The sequence below is a fragment of the Poecilia latipinna genome, unplaced genomic scaffold (genome assembly GCF_001443285.1).
Source record: "Poecilia latipinna isolate Pla-1442-1.1 unplaced genomic scaffold, P_latipinna-1.0 Scaffold1340, whole genome shotgun sequence".
Taxonomy (NCBI): Eukaryota; Metazoa; Chordata; class Actinopteri; order Cyprinodontiformes; family Poeciliidae; genus Poecilia; species Poecilia latipinna.
The window spans coordinates 115,527-129,201 of record NW_015113956.1 but is presented as its reverse complement, the minus strand read 5'-3'; the positions used below and the strand labels follow the sequence as shown (position 1 = coordinate 129,201).

Sequence of the window (13,675 nt, the reverse complement as noted above, 5' to 3'; positions counted from 1 at the left end):
CACTCACACTCTCAGTCAGAGCGCGGCGTTGACAGCCACTGATCAACCCACTTTGTCGGGGTTTGTGTCTCCATGCAAGACTGCTGAAAAGAGAAACTCTGACTTTTTTTCTTTTTATTCTTGCAAAGCAAATCGTACACTTCCCGCCCGGAGAAACCGTCCACGGCTGCAGAATTCTCTAAAGAAAAAAAAAGAAGAAAAAAAAGAAAGAAGTAAAAACAAGCAAACAAAAGAAAACCTTTTAAAGTTAATTTTTTTTTTCTAGAATCCCCCCACCGTCTCTGCACAACAATGTCTGGAGAGGACGCACCTGCTCAGCAGCAAAACGCCGTGGACCAGAAGCAGGAGACCAAGCCCGCCGAGGAGCCCAAAGCCGAGCCGCCCAAGACGGAGTCCGCGGAGGCAGCGGCCACCCCGGCGGCGACCACCGAGAAGGCCCCCGAGGAGGAGACGTTCACCTACCGCGCTCTGGTGCTCACCGGCTACGGAGGCTATGATAAAGTCAAGCTGCAGGTGAAGAAGGGCAAGCCGGCGCTCAAAGCCGGCGAGGTGCTCGTCCGGGTCAAGGTCTGCGGGCTCAACTTCGCCGACCTGATGGCCAGACAGGGTCTCTACGACCGGCTGCCGTCCCCGCCGGTCACCCCGGGAATGGAGTGCTCCGGGGTGGTGGAGGCTGTGGGGGAAGAAGTGACTGACAGAAAAGTAAGCGCACATCCCTCCAGCATTCTTTGCATTCAGATGAATATTTGTTTCTGTGTTTATTTTTTAATACGAAAGTGATGGATATTGTTTAATAGCAGCTCGTTTTGGGGTGCTTTGTGGAGATATGGGCGTGTCAGGCTTCACTCGCTGCTCGGAGACGGCAGCGCAGCCTCATTGTGTCAGTGGCACAATGTAATGAACTTCAAGCTTCAAGGCTCAAATTGATTTTTTTTTTTAAAACGAATGTAACAATAATTACAATCCGTTTGTGCATTTTGATTGCCCTATACTTGATAATATGCAGCTTATTCAGTTAGTTCTCACGTCTGAATAATTGAGGAGCATAAAAGTTGAGTTTATTGGTTTATTTTGTCGGATCGGGAATCATTTAATGTCTGTAAAAAGTGTTTTGATGACACAAGTTGTAACGCCGCCAGAAAGCAGGCGTCGCCCCTTCTGTCTCACCATTTTTTTAAAGCTGCAACTTAAGCCAACTTCCATTATAAGCTGCAAATAAGTTGCAAAGATGCAGTTTGTTGTTTCTGTCTGTCCAAAGCTGCGTGTGTTGTAAGCGTAAAGCTAAATAAGACCGTTTAAATCCACGCGATGCCTTCGATCGTCGCTGCACCCACGCTGCTGTGCGCTTTGATGTGCGCCACGGTGCGGAGCGCTGCATTAAGCTGGCAAGCGGCGAGACAGGAAATTGGAGTTTCTTGCCTTCAAAGTTAAAGCTCTCCTCTGTCCGTTGCGAATCGGATCCGTTTTTGATCACACATACTTAGAATGAACAGCGCAACGTAATAAAAAATAAAAAAAGGAAACATAAACGGAGAGGGGAGGGGCGTGGAACGAACACTGTGAAGTGCCAGAATCTGCGTAAGTGGCAACTGTGAATTCAAAGACGTTTGATTTTTTTGGTGGAGAGGCAGCAATTTATTTTGGAGAGTCATCGGAAGGAGCTCACAGTGGTTGATGTGGTTTGACACCGGTGGAGGAGATCGGAGTCAGCGACGCCTTTTGTTACCGGGAGCGACGGTGGCGCACAAACGCGCAGAGTGGAAAAGGGCGAGGCGCGGCAGGAACAGACACCGTCAGGTGTGAGCAGTGGGGCCGTCTTTGTCCTCACGGCTGCAAGGCTGCAGGCTCGAATATATGTGCAACAATAATTATAGCATAATTAAATTTCAAATCTTACTATAAGAAGATTGTTGGGCTGAGTGGGTAGCGTCTTTTTGCATTTCGTGATGAGTCACAGGTCAGTGGTCGCTCGTGGCTCTTTTTCTGGCTGCATGGCATCACCACGGCAACGTTCTCTGCAAGGCAATTTCACCTCACACACACAGCGGTGATGATTCGCATTGTTTGAGCATCATACTCCGGATAACACCCTGATTAGCACATGTGTGATGCAAGCGCGAGCAGACTGACTTCACCTGGCTGGGCGTGGCGCGTGCGTCTGAGCGCAGGATGCACGCGGCGGTGAAAGTTCAGCCCAGATTAATTTATTGCTGTTTTCCTCATTGTCAGTGATGTTGATTGGATTTAAAGGTCACAAACGACACACTCGCGCACACATATGCAGCTTGTCATCACACTCCCACATCCACTGGCAGCCTTTCTTTTTTTTTTCTTTTTTTTTTTTTTTTAGCTAATTGAATTAAGAGCCAATCCCTCTAATGACTGGAGATCTCTGAGATCCGTTTTTTTTTCTTTTTGCTTCTAACTCAGAGAGAATTTGCTGACCACGATGTTGCAGCTTTTATTTAGGGAGGTTCACTCTCTGCTGCTCTATCCATCTCACAGACACACACACGCACGCACACACACACAAAGACACACAATGGGTGTGTCTGAGTGTTTCCTTCTAAGAAAGCTCCAAACACATGATGCTTTTTAAACAGATTAAGTAACATATGCAGCAAATCAAATGGGATTTTATTTCATCTTTCTGACATTTCTCACTCTTTAATTTGTTTGCCTCTCAGAACCATAAAATACATTGTAATATGAATTCATGATATTAATAATGGAAACATTTAGATTTCTTTATTGAAAATAAACTTTGGTATAGAACTGTAATCTATGCTGGATGGCTTGGATGTGTCCTGACAGACACATCCAAGCCATCCAGGCTCACTTATTCGTTTGATGATTGATTCCACTTCTTTTGTCTTGCAGATTTCATATTTTGCTGTAATCCTATAACTTTTACAAAATAAACACTCATTCAGATCCTTGGTAATGTTGAGTGAGCCTGCAGTGAGCTCACCCGACATGACCTAAGAGGGATTGTTGGGAGAGTAATGGAGAGTAAGCGGTGAGAGAGAGAGAGGAAACATCACAAATCACACCAAAGCTCCCCTGATGCCAAATAGGAGCACTGCCCCCCCCCCCTCTTCCTCCAGGCTTGTTTAAAAAACATGGAGACTCTCTCCACTGGCGAGTTTTGGAGGGATCTGATCCATATGTTCTCAATTACCTCCCTCCGGTCCACATTGTCAGTCTGGTATTTCCTCCGTCATCCCCCTCCATCCCCCCCCCTTCCCTATCTATCTGGTCTCAAGTCATCTTGAGAAACCCCCCTTTACCCGCTGGTCATATCTGAATACCTCGAATGACAAGCAAGATGACTCGTTGCTCACTTTTAAAAAACAACACAAGGCAAACGGTAAAATGTAATTGATTTTCTAAGGTGAAAACTTTCACTTTGTTTGTCCAGTTGCAAAATGAGAAGAGGTGATACATTCATTTGAATAGTAAAAGAGAAACATCAAAGTTTCATACAGCTTCAGTAAACGCATCTTGCTTCAATTGTGTTTTCATGAGGCACATGTTACTGAAATGCTAAGCTAGCGCTAACATGCTCGCTCTCTGTTTTGATGTACTCGTTGATAGATCAACTTGTAAAAAATATCTCGAGTCGGTTTGAGTTAATCTTGTGTTAAAATTGAACGAAAAAGTTAGTCTTCTACAACATAAAATTGCTTTGAACATCATAATTATTAGTGACTAGTGTTTCAGCTGCTTTCTGCACAGCTCTGCCTACACAAAAAGCTACAAAAGCAGGTCACATGATGCAGCCCTTTTTCATTGGGAACATCTCAGCAGTGGATTAATGCATTCATTTTGGTAGATCCAGATTTGTTTTATTCACAGAATAATACATGAATATGAAAGCAGGTGAGAATTAAAAACAAAAAAACAAAAAAAAAACTGACTATACATGTTGCAGCCTAATGGCTTTCTGGGGTTGGGACTCATACAGAATGTTAAGTACATTAACCCTGCATGATATTAACAAACCTAGCAGTGGTGATATTGTTGAAAACTGCAATGACAACATCATTTGCGATAAATCGTCTGTTTGATCCTGGGCAACTGTCCATTTGGTGTATATGAAAAACTGCCGTCATCCATTGCAGTGAGAATCTGTTCATCCGTCATCTTTAACCGTAGTGTCATGAGCCAGACTCAACCAATTAATTTCTTTTCACAATATTTGTGTCAAAAGTTTGAAAATGTGCAAATGAACCAGTATAAAATTTAACTTGTTAGTAAAGTACATTTAACCTAATTCAAATATTTGAACTGATGCAAAACGAGACTCGTATTGTTTCACTTTTGAGTTTGGCGTTTATCCTAACATCATGTGAGGGGTGTTTAAAGCTCAGTTACCCCACAGGCTTTAGTCACAGCTGAGTGTGCTGCTGCAAAAGTGTTACATTTAACCTTTTTTTTTTTTTTTTTTTTTTGACTCTGCCTGACTCAGAAACGCGGCTCAAAGGAATCTGTTCACCCTTATACATTTTTTGCTGAGCTTGTCAAAGCTCCGAACTACAAAGCCAGCTGACTCGGGGGGGGCTGCATACCCCAAAATTGAATCACCATCTGATTAAGTCTATTCATATAAAGTTAACTGGAAGTGTCTTTGTTCGGTGACCTCCCCCCTCGCTCCTGACCCCGACTGAGACTGCTCAGAAAGAAGGCTGAGAGGAAATGCAAGAAGTGACTGCTTGTTTCTGTGTCACGCTGTGAAGATGTTGAAACAGAAGTGTCACAAGGCCTTTTTGCTTGCCTTTGAATGTTCCTACTAATGTGTCTGTATGACTGACAGTAACTCACATGCTTTGCATGGGCATGAAAGAATGGTGGCAGATCCTTTTGACTGAGTGAGTCATGTTTTTTTTTCTCCCTGTAAAAGCTTGAACTCCCCCGCATATCGATTTTTGTACCGCACTGCACCCCAATTATCCAGTGAGCTTGATGAGTTTGATGACTCCAACGCCTTGACAAAAAAGATGGAGATGTAGACAGAATAAAGAAACCAAGCGACAGCAACAAAATTAAATTATATATAGTTTAGAAAGTAAACCAAATGACAGCGAGTCGAGGGCTCGGAAAGAACGAGACGGGAATCTCTCTAATTGGAGAGATTTGACAGCGAGACGCATGGCTCCCTCCAGACCATTAGAGAGGTCCGGGTGGAGAGAGAGTTTGTTCCCAGGAGGAGAGGGCTTGTCTTATGCTCAGCCATGAGGAAGAATCTGGCAGGGAGGCTGATGAGTGGAGAGAAGCCAGGGGAGAAGATGGGCCCCATTGTCCTGTTACGCTGATGAAGAAGAAGGGATGGAAGGGGGACACTCCTCACAAAGGAGGGGGGAGAAGAAGAAAAAAGAAGACAACAAAACGAGGAGCTGGGGATGAAAGCGGGAGCGCCACCCAAGACAGACAGGATGAGACGGAGGGGAACTGAAGAAGGGGAAGGAAGACGTTCTAAAGTTGTAAGAGGAAAACGACTCAGGAAGTGAAAGAGAAAGAAGGGAAGAGAAAAAGTGAGGAGAATGGAAACGGGGTGGGAGGGAAGGCTGTGTTGGGAGGGCTGGATAAGGGGGGGGAGGAAGAAAACAGGAAGAGAGTTATAATGCCGCTGTCGTCTCTGTTTCCTGTGTCCCTCGAGTGAGCTCCCCTGATTGGCTGGTTTTGGGGCTGGGGGGAAGTTTATATCATGGCTCATTCTTCTGGAAAGAGACAGTTGTGTATTTGAGGATCCTGCCTTGATAAGGAAAGGTTGGGTGCTGAGGAGATGGGAATGCGCAGGTTGCTACACGTTGCTTTTAAAAATTGAAAGGAACCAAAACTGTTGGTGAAAATTACATTAAGGGCTGCAACTAACAATCATTTCAGTAATCGATTATTCTGTTGATTTATTCTGATGATTAAATGGTTAAAAAAGTTGTTACATTCTGCAGATTTTTCATCTAACCACGTAAACCTTTGTTCTAGAGTAAGACAAATACTTTAATGATGCAAACAAATTATTCAATTCCTTTATTTTAATTAGAGAAATAATTCAAATAATTCCTTTAGTGAATGCTATGACACTTTAGGAGTATTGGGGAAAAAAAACATGTTTACAGACAAAAGTGTTATTATCTTCAATGCAAAATGTATATAGTTTTTGCACAGTTTTGGCTTAATTACTGGCCCAAATATGTTGAGTTTGTATTAACTGATTATTAAACTATTTGACAATATTTCAACAATCAATTCATCATGATTAATCTTTTATCCCTAATCACATTTATTTCTATTTTAAAAAACGTGTTGTTTTGGGTACTTTGTTACTTTTTTCTTGATGACTTTTGAGCCATTGAAACCGTCCATGTTCTCCGCCGTACAAATTTTATTTTATTTTCTACTTATGGTTGCACCCTTGCATGCCCAGTGTTTCTTTTTCAGCAAATGACCTTGTCTGAGCAAACAATATTTCCCATTCTTCCCAGGCTTGCATGCAATTTGCATCTTTCACAAATGTATCAAAGAAACAGTTCAGGTAGGACACCAATGACTTCAAGATTTTGCTCCTTATTTTTCCACAGCCTTAAAGTAACATTTTTGTCAATTGTCATATCGTATTAGTGTGGAATATGTATAGTTTAAACTATCTTGGCACTACAGCGTAAGCCCCCATCGCTTTCCTTGTTGCCACTCTTGGTGGGGGGGTAAAACCAATCAGTGCCAAAGGATTTGATTGCTACTTTCCTGGCTGCTTTACAAACACCAGCCAAAGTATTTCAGCTTCTAAGCTAAATTTTCTTTTGAATAAAGGTTAGATTAAACTAGTGCTCTAGTTATGTCCCACAGAAAAAATGAGCAAAAACTAAACCACAAACATCCAGGGATCCACACATAAGCAGGAGCAAATGATAAATATTTTTTTAAATCAAACATACTAAGTATTATATAAAAAAAAGAATTGGACATAAATAGCCTTAAAACAACATTGTCCCAAATCACTGCAAGGTGTTTCCATTTATGCTCAAGCTAGCAATATCATTGCTGCACAGCCAACTCATGCAGGAAATTAGAAAAGTAACAGCTAAAACTCCAGAGAACCACTGCTTTAAAAATTATAGGGTCGTTTTATGCATTTACTAGGATGCGAGTCACAGGGAATTACGAGCCAAGACAATAAATGTTTCCTCGGCACCATTTGTTTTCTGATTTTCAGTGAGTCCGTCTCATCGTTCGCCGTCTTGTTTTTTTAGGTTGGTGACAAGGTGATGGTGCTGAACCGCTTTGGGCTGTGGCAGGAGGTGGCTGTGGTTCCAGCCAGCCACACCTTCCTCATCCCAGACGGGATGAGTTTCGAGGAGGCAGCTGCCCTCCCAGTCAACTACATCACCGCCTACCTGATGCTGTTTGACTTTGGCAACCTGCGGCCGAACCAGAGCGTCCTGGTCCATGCTGCTGCAGGTACAGCACCGCCTCACACATGTTTCCAGTCAGTTGCTAACAGAGTCATGTGAGGATTAACTAAAAATTTATGAATTCAGTGAAATGGGAATTTAAACACTGAAAGTTAAATGTTTTTTTTTCTTTTTTTTTGCTCTGCTGAGCATGTGCATTTAAATTGTTTTCATTATAATTTACAAAATGTCTCTGTGATAATTTTACAGGTTGGTGTAAAAATATAAATAAACAACTCAAAAGCTGCATGGAGATATAAAACCAGTGCTAACATACAAAGTGCACAATCTTAAAAGCTCATTTCCCATTTTGGAACCCCTAAATGGCCTCAAATAGTCCATATTGGAATATTAAGTCATACCATGAAAACACAGGTTTTAAATAAAAAAAATACTAAACTCTCATAATTGCATTAAGCTTAAAACCCTTAATGCAATAAGGCCACTTGGCATCCTGCATCTGTTTTTGCAATGACCTCAAAGCTGTTGGAAAAGGTTCCACTGTTCACTGGTGTGAGATGTAGTTCAGTGTTTTCCTCCCAGTATGACTGCACTAATGCAAGCACACCTGTCACCTGTGCTTTCAGGTCAAAGTTCAGAATGGTTGAGTTGATGGAAGAAACATGGGGACTGAGGGAGAGCAGGCACCTGTTTGGGGGCGCGATGAGCCTGAAAGCTTTTAGTTTTTGTGTTTGTGTGTGTGTGTGTGTGTGTGTGTGTGTGTGTGTCTACATCATCAGGCCAGCTGGAATAAGGAGGTTATCAGTTAAAGGATATTGTTCCTGTTTTCTAAATTATAACTTTGCCTCTCATTCCCACTTTTTATGTGCAGGAGGATCTAGGAATGGAGCGTTTAGATTTGGGACAGCATGTGTGGGTGTAAATGGCTCAGAGCACATAATGAAATCTGGCCTTTTTCTCGATGGGGAACAAAAAAAAAAAAAAAATGATAAAGAGCCTTGGGAGCCTGCCAGTGCAGGTGCGTATGTCCCTTTACGTTGACAGGAATTCATTTGTAAGTGTTAGCATTCTGCAATTTACATCAACAGCTAGCGGCGCTGTAGCTGTGGGACCGGCGGTTTTAGGAATCCCAAATGTTTGCGTTTATCATATCATATCCAGTTGATGTCATTCACCCCTGTGAGAACACATGCTGCAGCGTTCTGTGTAGAATACGCTCCCTATAGGAGGAACACTCTGGAAATGTGGTTGAACACTCTTCTTCCTGCTGGCTTAGGCGGAGGATCACCTCTTGTTTCTCAGGGAAGGCTGCCAGTCTTTGCTCTCCAGCTGTCCGGACGGACATTAGCTTTGCAAAAACACATGCCTAGATTGTTTGCACGTCCATATTCCAAGGTTTCTTCATACCTTGTGTGGGAAAGAACCCCACCCTCCCAGCTCCCGTCTAAACATCAGCTTCCAGCATCTTGGGGTTCACATGGAGCTGGATGCTGAGCGTCTGTGTGTAGAGAAGATTTTCCACCCAGGATTCTGTCAAAAATGGTTCCTGATGTTCACTGATTAGACAGATCAAAGGTATCTGCTGTGACAGGACCAGAGATTGAAGGAGGCTGGGAGGCGGCCTGTCTGCGCTGAGCTTTCATGTGATGATATAAAAGAAATGGCAAGGAGGCTTCATTGTATTTCTGAACCAGGTCTTTCAAACTAAAAGAAGTCACATTTCTTGACATATTTCAGTTTAACTGGATCCCCCGATATGGCAGTTATTTTCATGAATCGTATAAAGAAACGCTTATGTGTATGTTATATCTATGTGGCAGCCAGAAAAAATTAAGCACATGGGAGGGTTTAAAAAAAAAAAAGTACAGAATCAGTAGTAGAGTGTTAAATCTCTTATTACAAATTACCAAAACTAATCGAAGACGATTAAAATTTACTCACCTGAGTCTAAATTTCAATAAACCAAAGTTTGAAATCTGTTTTTATTTGAAAGTTTTAAAAAGTAAGCCATTGGTTTCAAAGAAAAAAAAACTCTACACTGAAGAAAAAGAGCAATCGGTCACAAGAAATTACATTTAAAGTTAATTTAGTAAGTTTCAAGTTTTAAAGAAAATGTTAATAAAGTAAGTTTGGCAAACTTCATTCAGCTACTAAAAACTTTTTTAAAGATGCTTTTCTTCAACTCTTGTGGCAGCAACCACATATATAGCAACATTAGCAGTATAAGCAATATCAAAATATAATACATGGTTTGTATTTTGCTCCTATGTTATGTTTTGTAAGGCGTCCTCAGAACATCAGTAGTTGGGATTTTGACGCTGCATTTCAACAGTTATTGTCCTGCAGCAGATTGTGAGGGGAGCTGAGAACATCTTTAGAGTCTCTACGTTCTTTTCAGAACCTAAATTTGGTTCCGAATGTTGTCAGACGCTCTTCACACCCTCTCTGCGGACGTGTTGAACTGTTGCCATCAGGCTAAAAGCAGAACCATTAGACGTCTAGGCAGCTTTCAGCCAGAATCTGTTGAAGAATCTGAGCTGTTTTCCTTATTTCACCTGATTCGTCAGGTTTATCTTCTTGTGTTTTATCCAGCTAAACATTTTTCACTCTAAGATAGATCCCAGAAAACTGCTGTCTCGTTTTGTGCTAGTCTCTATTTCATAAAATGATAAATACATCTACATACGTTTCAGGGTAACTCATTGTTTAATCTGGTTCTGTAGTGAAATAAATTAGTTTTTGCCTGAAAAAGAATAATTACATTTTTCGGACTAACACAACCTCTCTCGGTAATTTGCAGTCTTGTTTATTTTTCGGCCTAATGGGGCTTTCCTCAAACGCTCATTTAAAGCTTCTGGTGCTGTAACCTTTCCTAATAATACTGCTCTTATTCCCTGCAAGTACTTTGAAGTTACATAAGAATATTTATTTGACATTTATCTGACTTAAGTATCACATGATGATGATGTGGAACACCACCGCTATTTCCCCAATTCCACACATTCCTGTTTTTTTATTTTTTTTTATTTTCTCTTTTACAACCATTCCAAGAAGAAGTTTGCTTCTTTCTCTTTATGCATTCGTATTTTGTAATTTTGAGAAACAACGATTACAGATAATCAGGGCGTAAAAGTTCCAACCTGGCCACAAACTCTGCACACACCCTGTCTGACGGAGCACGGCGCTACCTGCTGCCTCTCTGGGGTTAATGGTTTCATCACATCGTGACGCCGTTTCAAGACTTCCTGAGTCGTACGTCCAGCTAAAAGAGAAGCAGATTTATGCGTCTGTCGTTCCCGAACACATCTTGCTCTCCGGCTGAATAAAGATAAAATGTTGAGCTCACGGATGAGATCAGCTTGTGAACGATTTGCACAGATGAGGAGTAACAGTAGTGCCGAAGAGAGGCGGGCAGTAATGTTTTTTTTTTTTTTCACCCGCAGTCACAGGGTGCAGTGGTAATCATCATGATTTAATGCAGTGCAATCTTTCATTGAAGGCCTTAATCAACAGCTTCTTATCACTGCAGCCACGTACTCCCAACTCGCAGCTTTCTAGTAAGCGCTCGAGGCGGGATGGGGATAGAGGGGGGCGGGGGGCGGCTGTTCATCCTGTCTGTGTTTCTTGACTGACCTGATTGTTCTAGAAACAAATTAATCTACTGATGTGATCGCTTTGGGGAAATAATCCGGCTTCTTTCAATCCCCTAAGCCCCTCAAGCTTTCAGTTAAGGAGGTGATTTATTGTAAACAGAGTTGAAAAATGTAAGCTGTGTCTCAAAACATGTTTTGACAATTAGTGCAGATAATTTATGAATTTTAGAGGTTGCACATGCAAAAATATATTTAAAAAATGGCAAATAAAACAAAAGTATGAATTTAACATTAATAACCTTTAATTTGAAATCCTGTAAAGGTAATTATTACTTTTACTTTTGATAGAGATAAAGGATTTTTTAGAGTTTTAAGCTGCAACTATTTACTGTTCTGAAAACATATAGACAAATACAAGGTCATATATTGGTCCATACTTATATGTACCAATATAAAAGTGGTAGATTTTACCCTTGAATAATGACATTTGAATATAATGACATTTTTATAATGTCATTATATTCTCATAAATATTTGAATTCAAAACCAGGACAGCATCAATTCTTCCTAATGCTGCAGTACTGAAACTTATTTGTTATTACAGTTAAATTATATTAACATATCTTTATTGTTTTGATCTTAACATACAAACTAAGGAGACAACACAGAATAAATAAGTGTGAAACCCTGCTCAGGTTTGTAAGCAAATGTGATAATTGTACAAAATATTACTTTTTCACTTTGCTGGTCATTACAGAGTAACACTCTGAGAATAACAACCTGTTTTTAGCTGATCAAATAGCCTGAGCTAACAGAATAGCCAAAATTTGTAAATGTGCAAAAGAAAAACAACTTTTACATCATGCTAGGTCAGTTTGAATCATGTCTTTATGTCATAAATGCAAATTTTACTCAACAAAGCCATTAGTATTTACTCAGCTTATCTTTTCTCTTTAATTTGTTCAACAATCTCAGACCATTAAAGGTGACAAAATATCAATACTGTTTCTTGACGTTGCAATTTGCTCCCTTTGAAAGATGGAACTGAGATTTTTTCTCCAATTACCACGAAAGATGACACTTCCAGTGGTCATTGTAATACAGCTTGAGAGTCATGGAACTTGTGAGTTGCGTTTCCATTGATAAGTCTTTTTTGCATCTCCGCCCTGCTGAACTCTGTAGTGGAAACCTCTACAAGAAGGATGATGTGTCACCCTTCAGTTGCTTTTAGCTTCTCCATTGTTCTATGTTTGCAGGTAATGTCACCTCAACATAAACTGCATCCCTTCCTGAAAAGCATGGTGACCTTTCCCGATCAGGTGACCAGTTGGGAATGTCTGACTGGTGTTCTGTATGTCTGTGGTGAATAATCCTCAGCTGCCTCTCTCGTGGCTCCGTTCCTATCTTTTCTCTCCAAACAATGGCTTCTTGTATTTCCTCCCATCGTGCCTCTCCTCTCCGCCGCACCGCACATCTGCATCCTCCACTGCCCGCCTCCACACCCCTCCAGCCCTCCGTAATCTCGTCTCCCTCCTCATGACCCTCGACCATATCCGTGCCGCGGTCCCTCGTCATCTGGGAACGTGTGCACGTTTTCCCTTTTGTTTTCCCCCCAGGGGCTTTTGGGCGGAGGGGGAAAGCTGGACGACATTTGGATGTATCTCATGGGTCTTCCACTGTACGCAGCCAACTGCTTTTCCTCTGACCTCTCCCTGAACTAGTCCTGATGTTTATTAGGCCCGGCCCGCCAACCAAGCCACCACACCCACTCTACTCATTCCTGCATGCATATTGGGACCCTCTGCTTACAAAGATGACGTCCGGTTCTGCTTAATTTATGAGCTCTGGAGTAAATGCAGCCCAACATGAAGTGCCGTTGTGCTGCAGATGGAGAATGCATAATTTGATTAGGAGTGAACATCCTCTTAATATTTTGGCTTCCGAAATTGCCAGAGTTATGTAAGGTGCTTTGGCTCGCTAAATAATGCTATCGGTAAAATCCACCAACATATCCGTACACTTAACATTCATGAGTTCCACTAATCAGCTGCTTCTGGTTGAAATCTTCAGGTTTTGGATGGAGTTACTGGGTTACGCTGAGGATTAGCTTCCAGGTTTTAAAGCGAGAGGCTTCCAGCTACTGCGTGTGGTCAGAACTAAAGGACCTAAGTCCTTGCTAATATTAATCTGCAGAGCTAATGTAAAGTAATTTTTATTCTCACCATTTTTTGTAGTTTTGAATCTTTAAAGTTGTAAACTTTTTACAAGGACACAGTCTTTTCATTTTTGGCTCATTTGCTTGAAAAGCCTCAAGCCTCAAGTACGCATCTCATGTGACAAAGAAAAAGAACAACAATCAAAACAATTAAAATGGATATAATTAGGGCTTGAAAATAACATTGCCAATTTAAATTTAAATTTAGATTTAAATTCTCAATTTTAATCCCCTTTTCCCCTCACTTTTTTCCTTAAAAAAGAAAATATCATAAAAAAAGGTTTTTATTCAAATCATTACTGTTATCTGGCCTGAATTCAAAGTCATGATAAATAGAAGCTCTAAAACATCCTTGTTAAAAAAAAAAAAAAAAAAAAAAAAAAAAAAACTTGGGGGGGGTAAACTCATTCTAAAAAATGAAAACCCCAGAACCAAATTTGGGGGGAAAAAATAAT

At 41.1% G+C, this 13,675-nt stretch overlaps 1 protein-coding gene across 1 annotated transcript in view; it reads left to right on the top strand.

The window, feature by feature from the left end:
- vat1 (vesicle amine transport 1) overlaps window positions 1-13,675 on the top strand; it is a 36,696-nt gene continuing 23,021 nt past the window's right edge. The window contains exons 1-2 of the mRNA XM_015055880.1: window positions 1-702; window positions 7,251-7,458. Coding sequence (XP_014911366.1) covers window positions 292-702; window positions 7,251-7,458 — 619 coding nt within the window. The 5' untranslated portion in view covers window positions 1-291. The remainder of the gene's footprint in view (window positions 703-7,250; window positions 7,459-13,675) is intronic.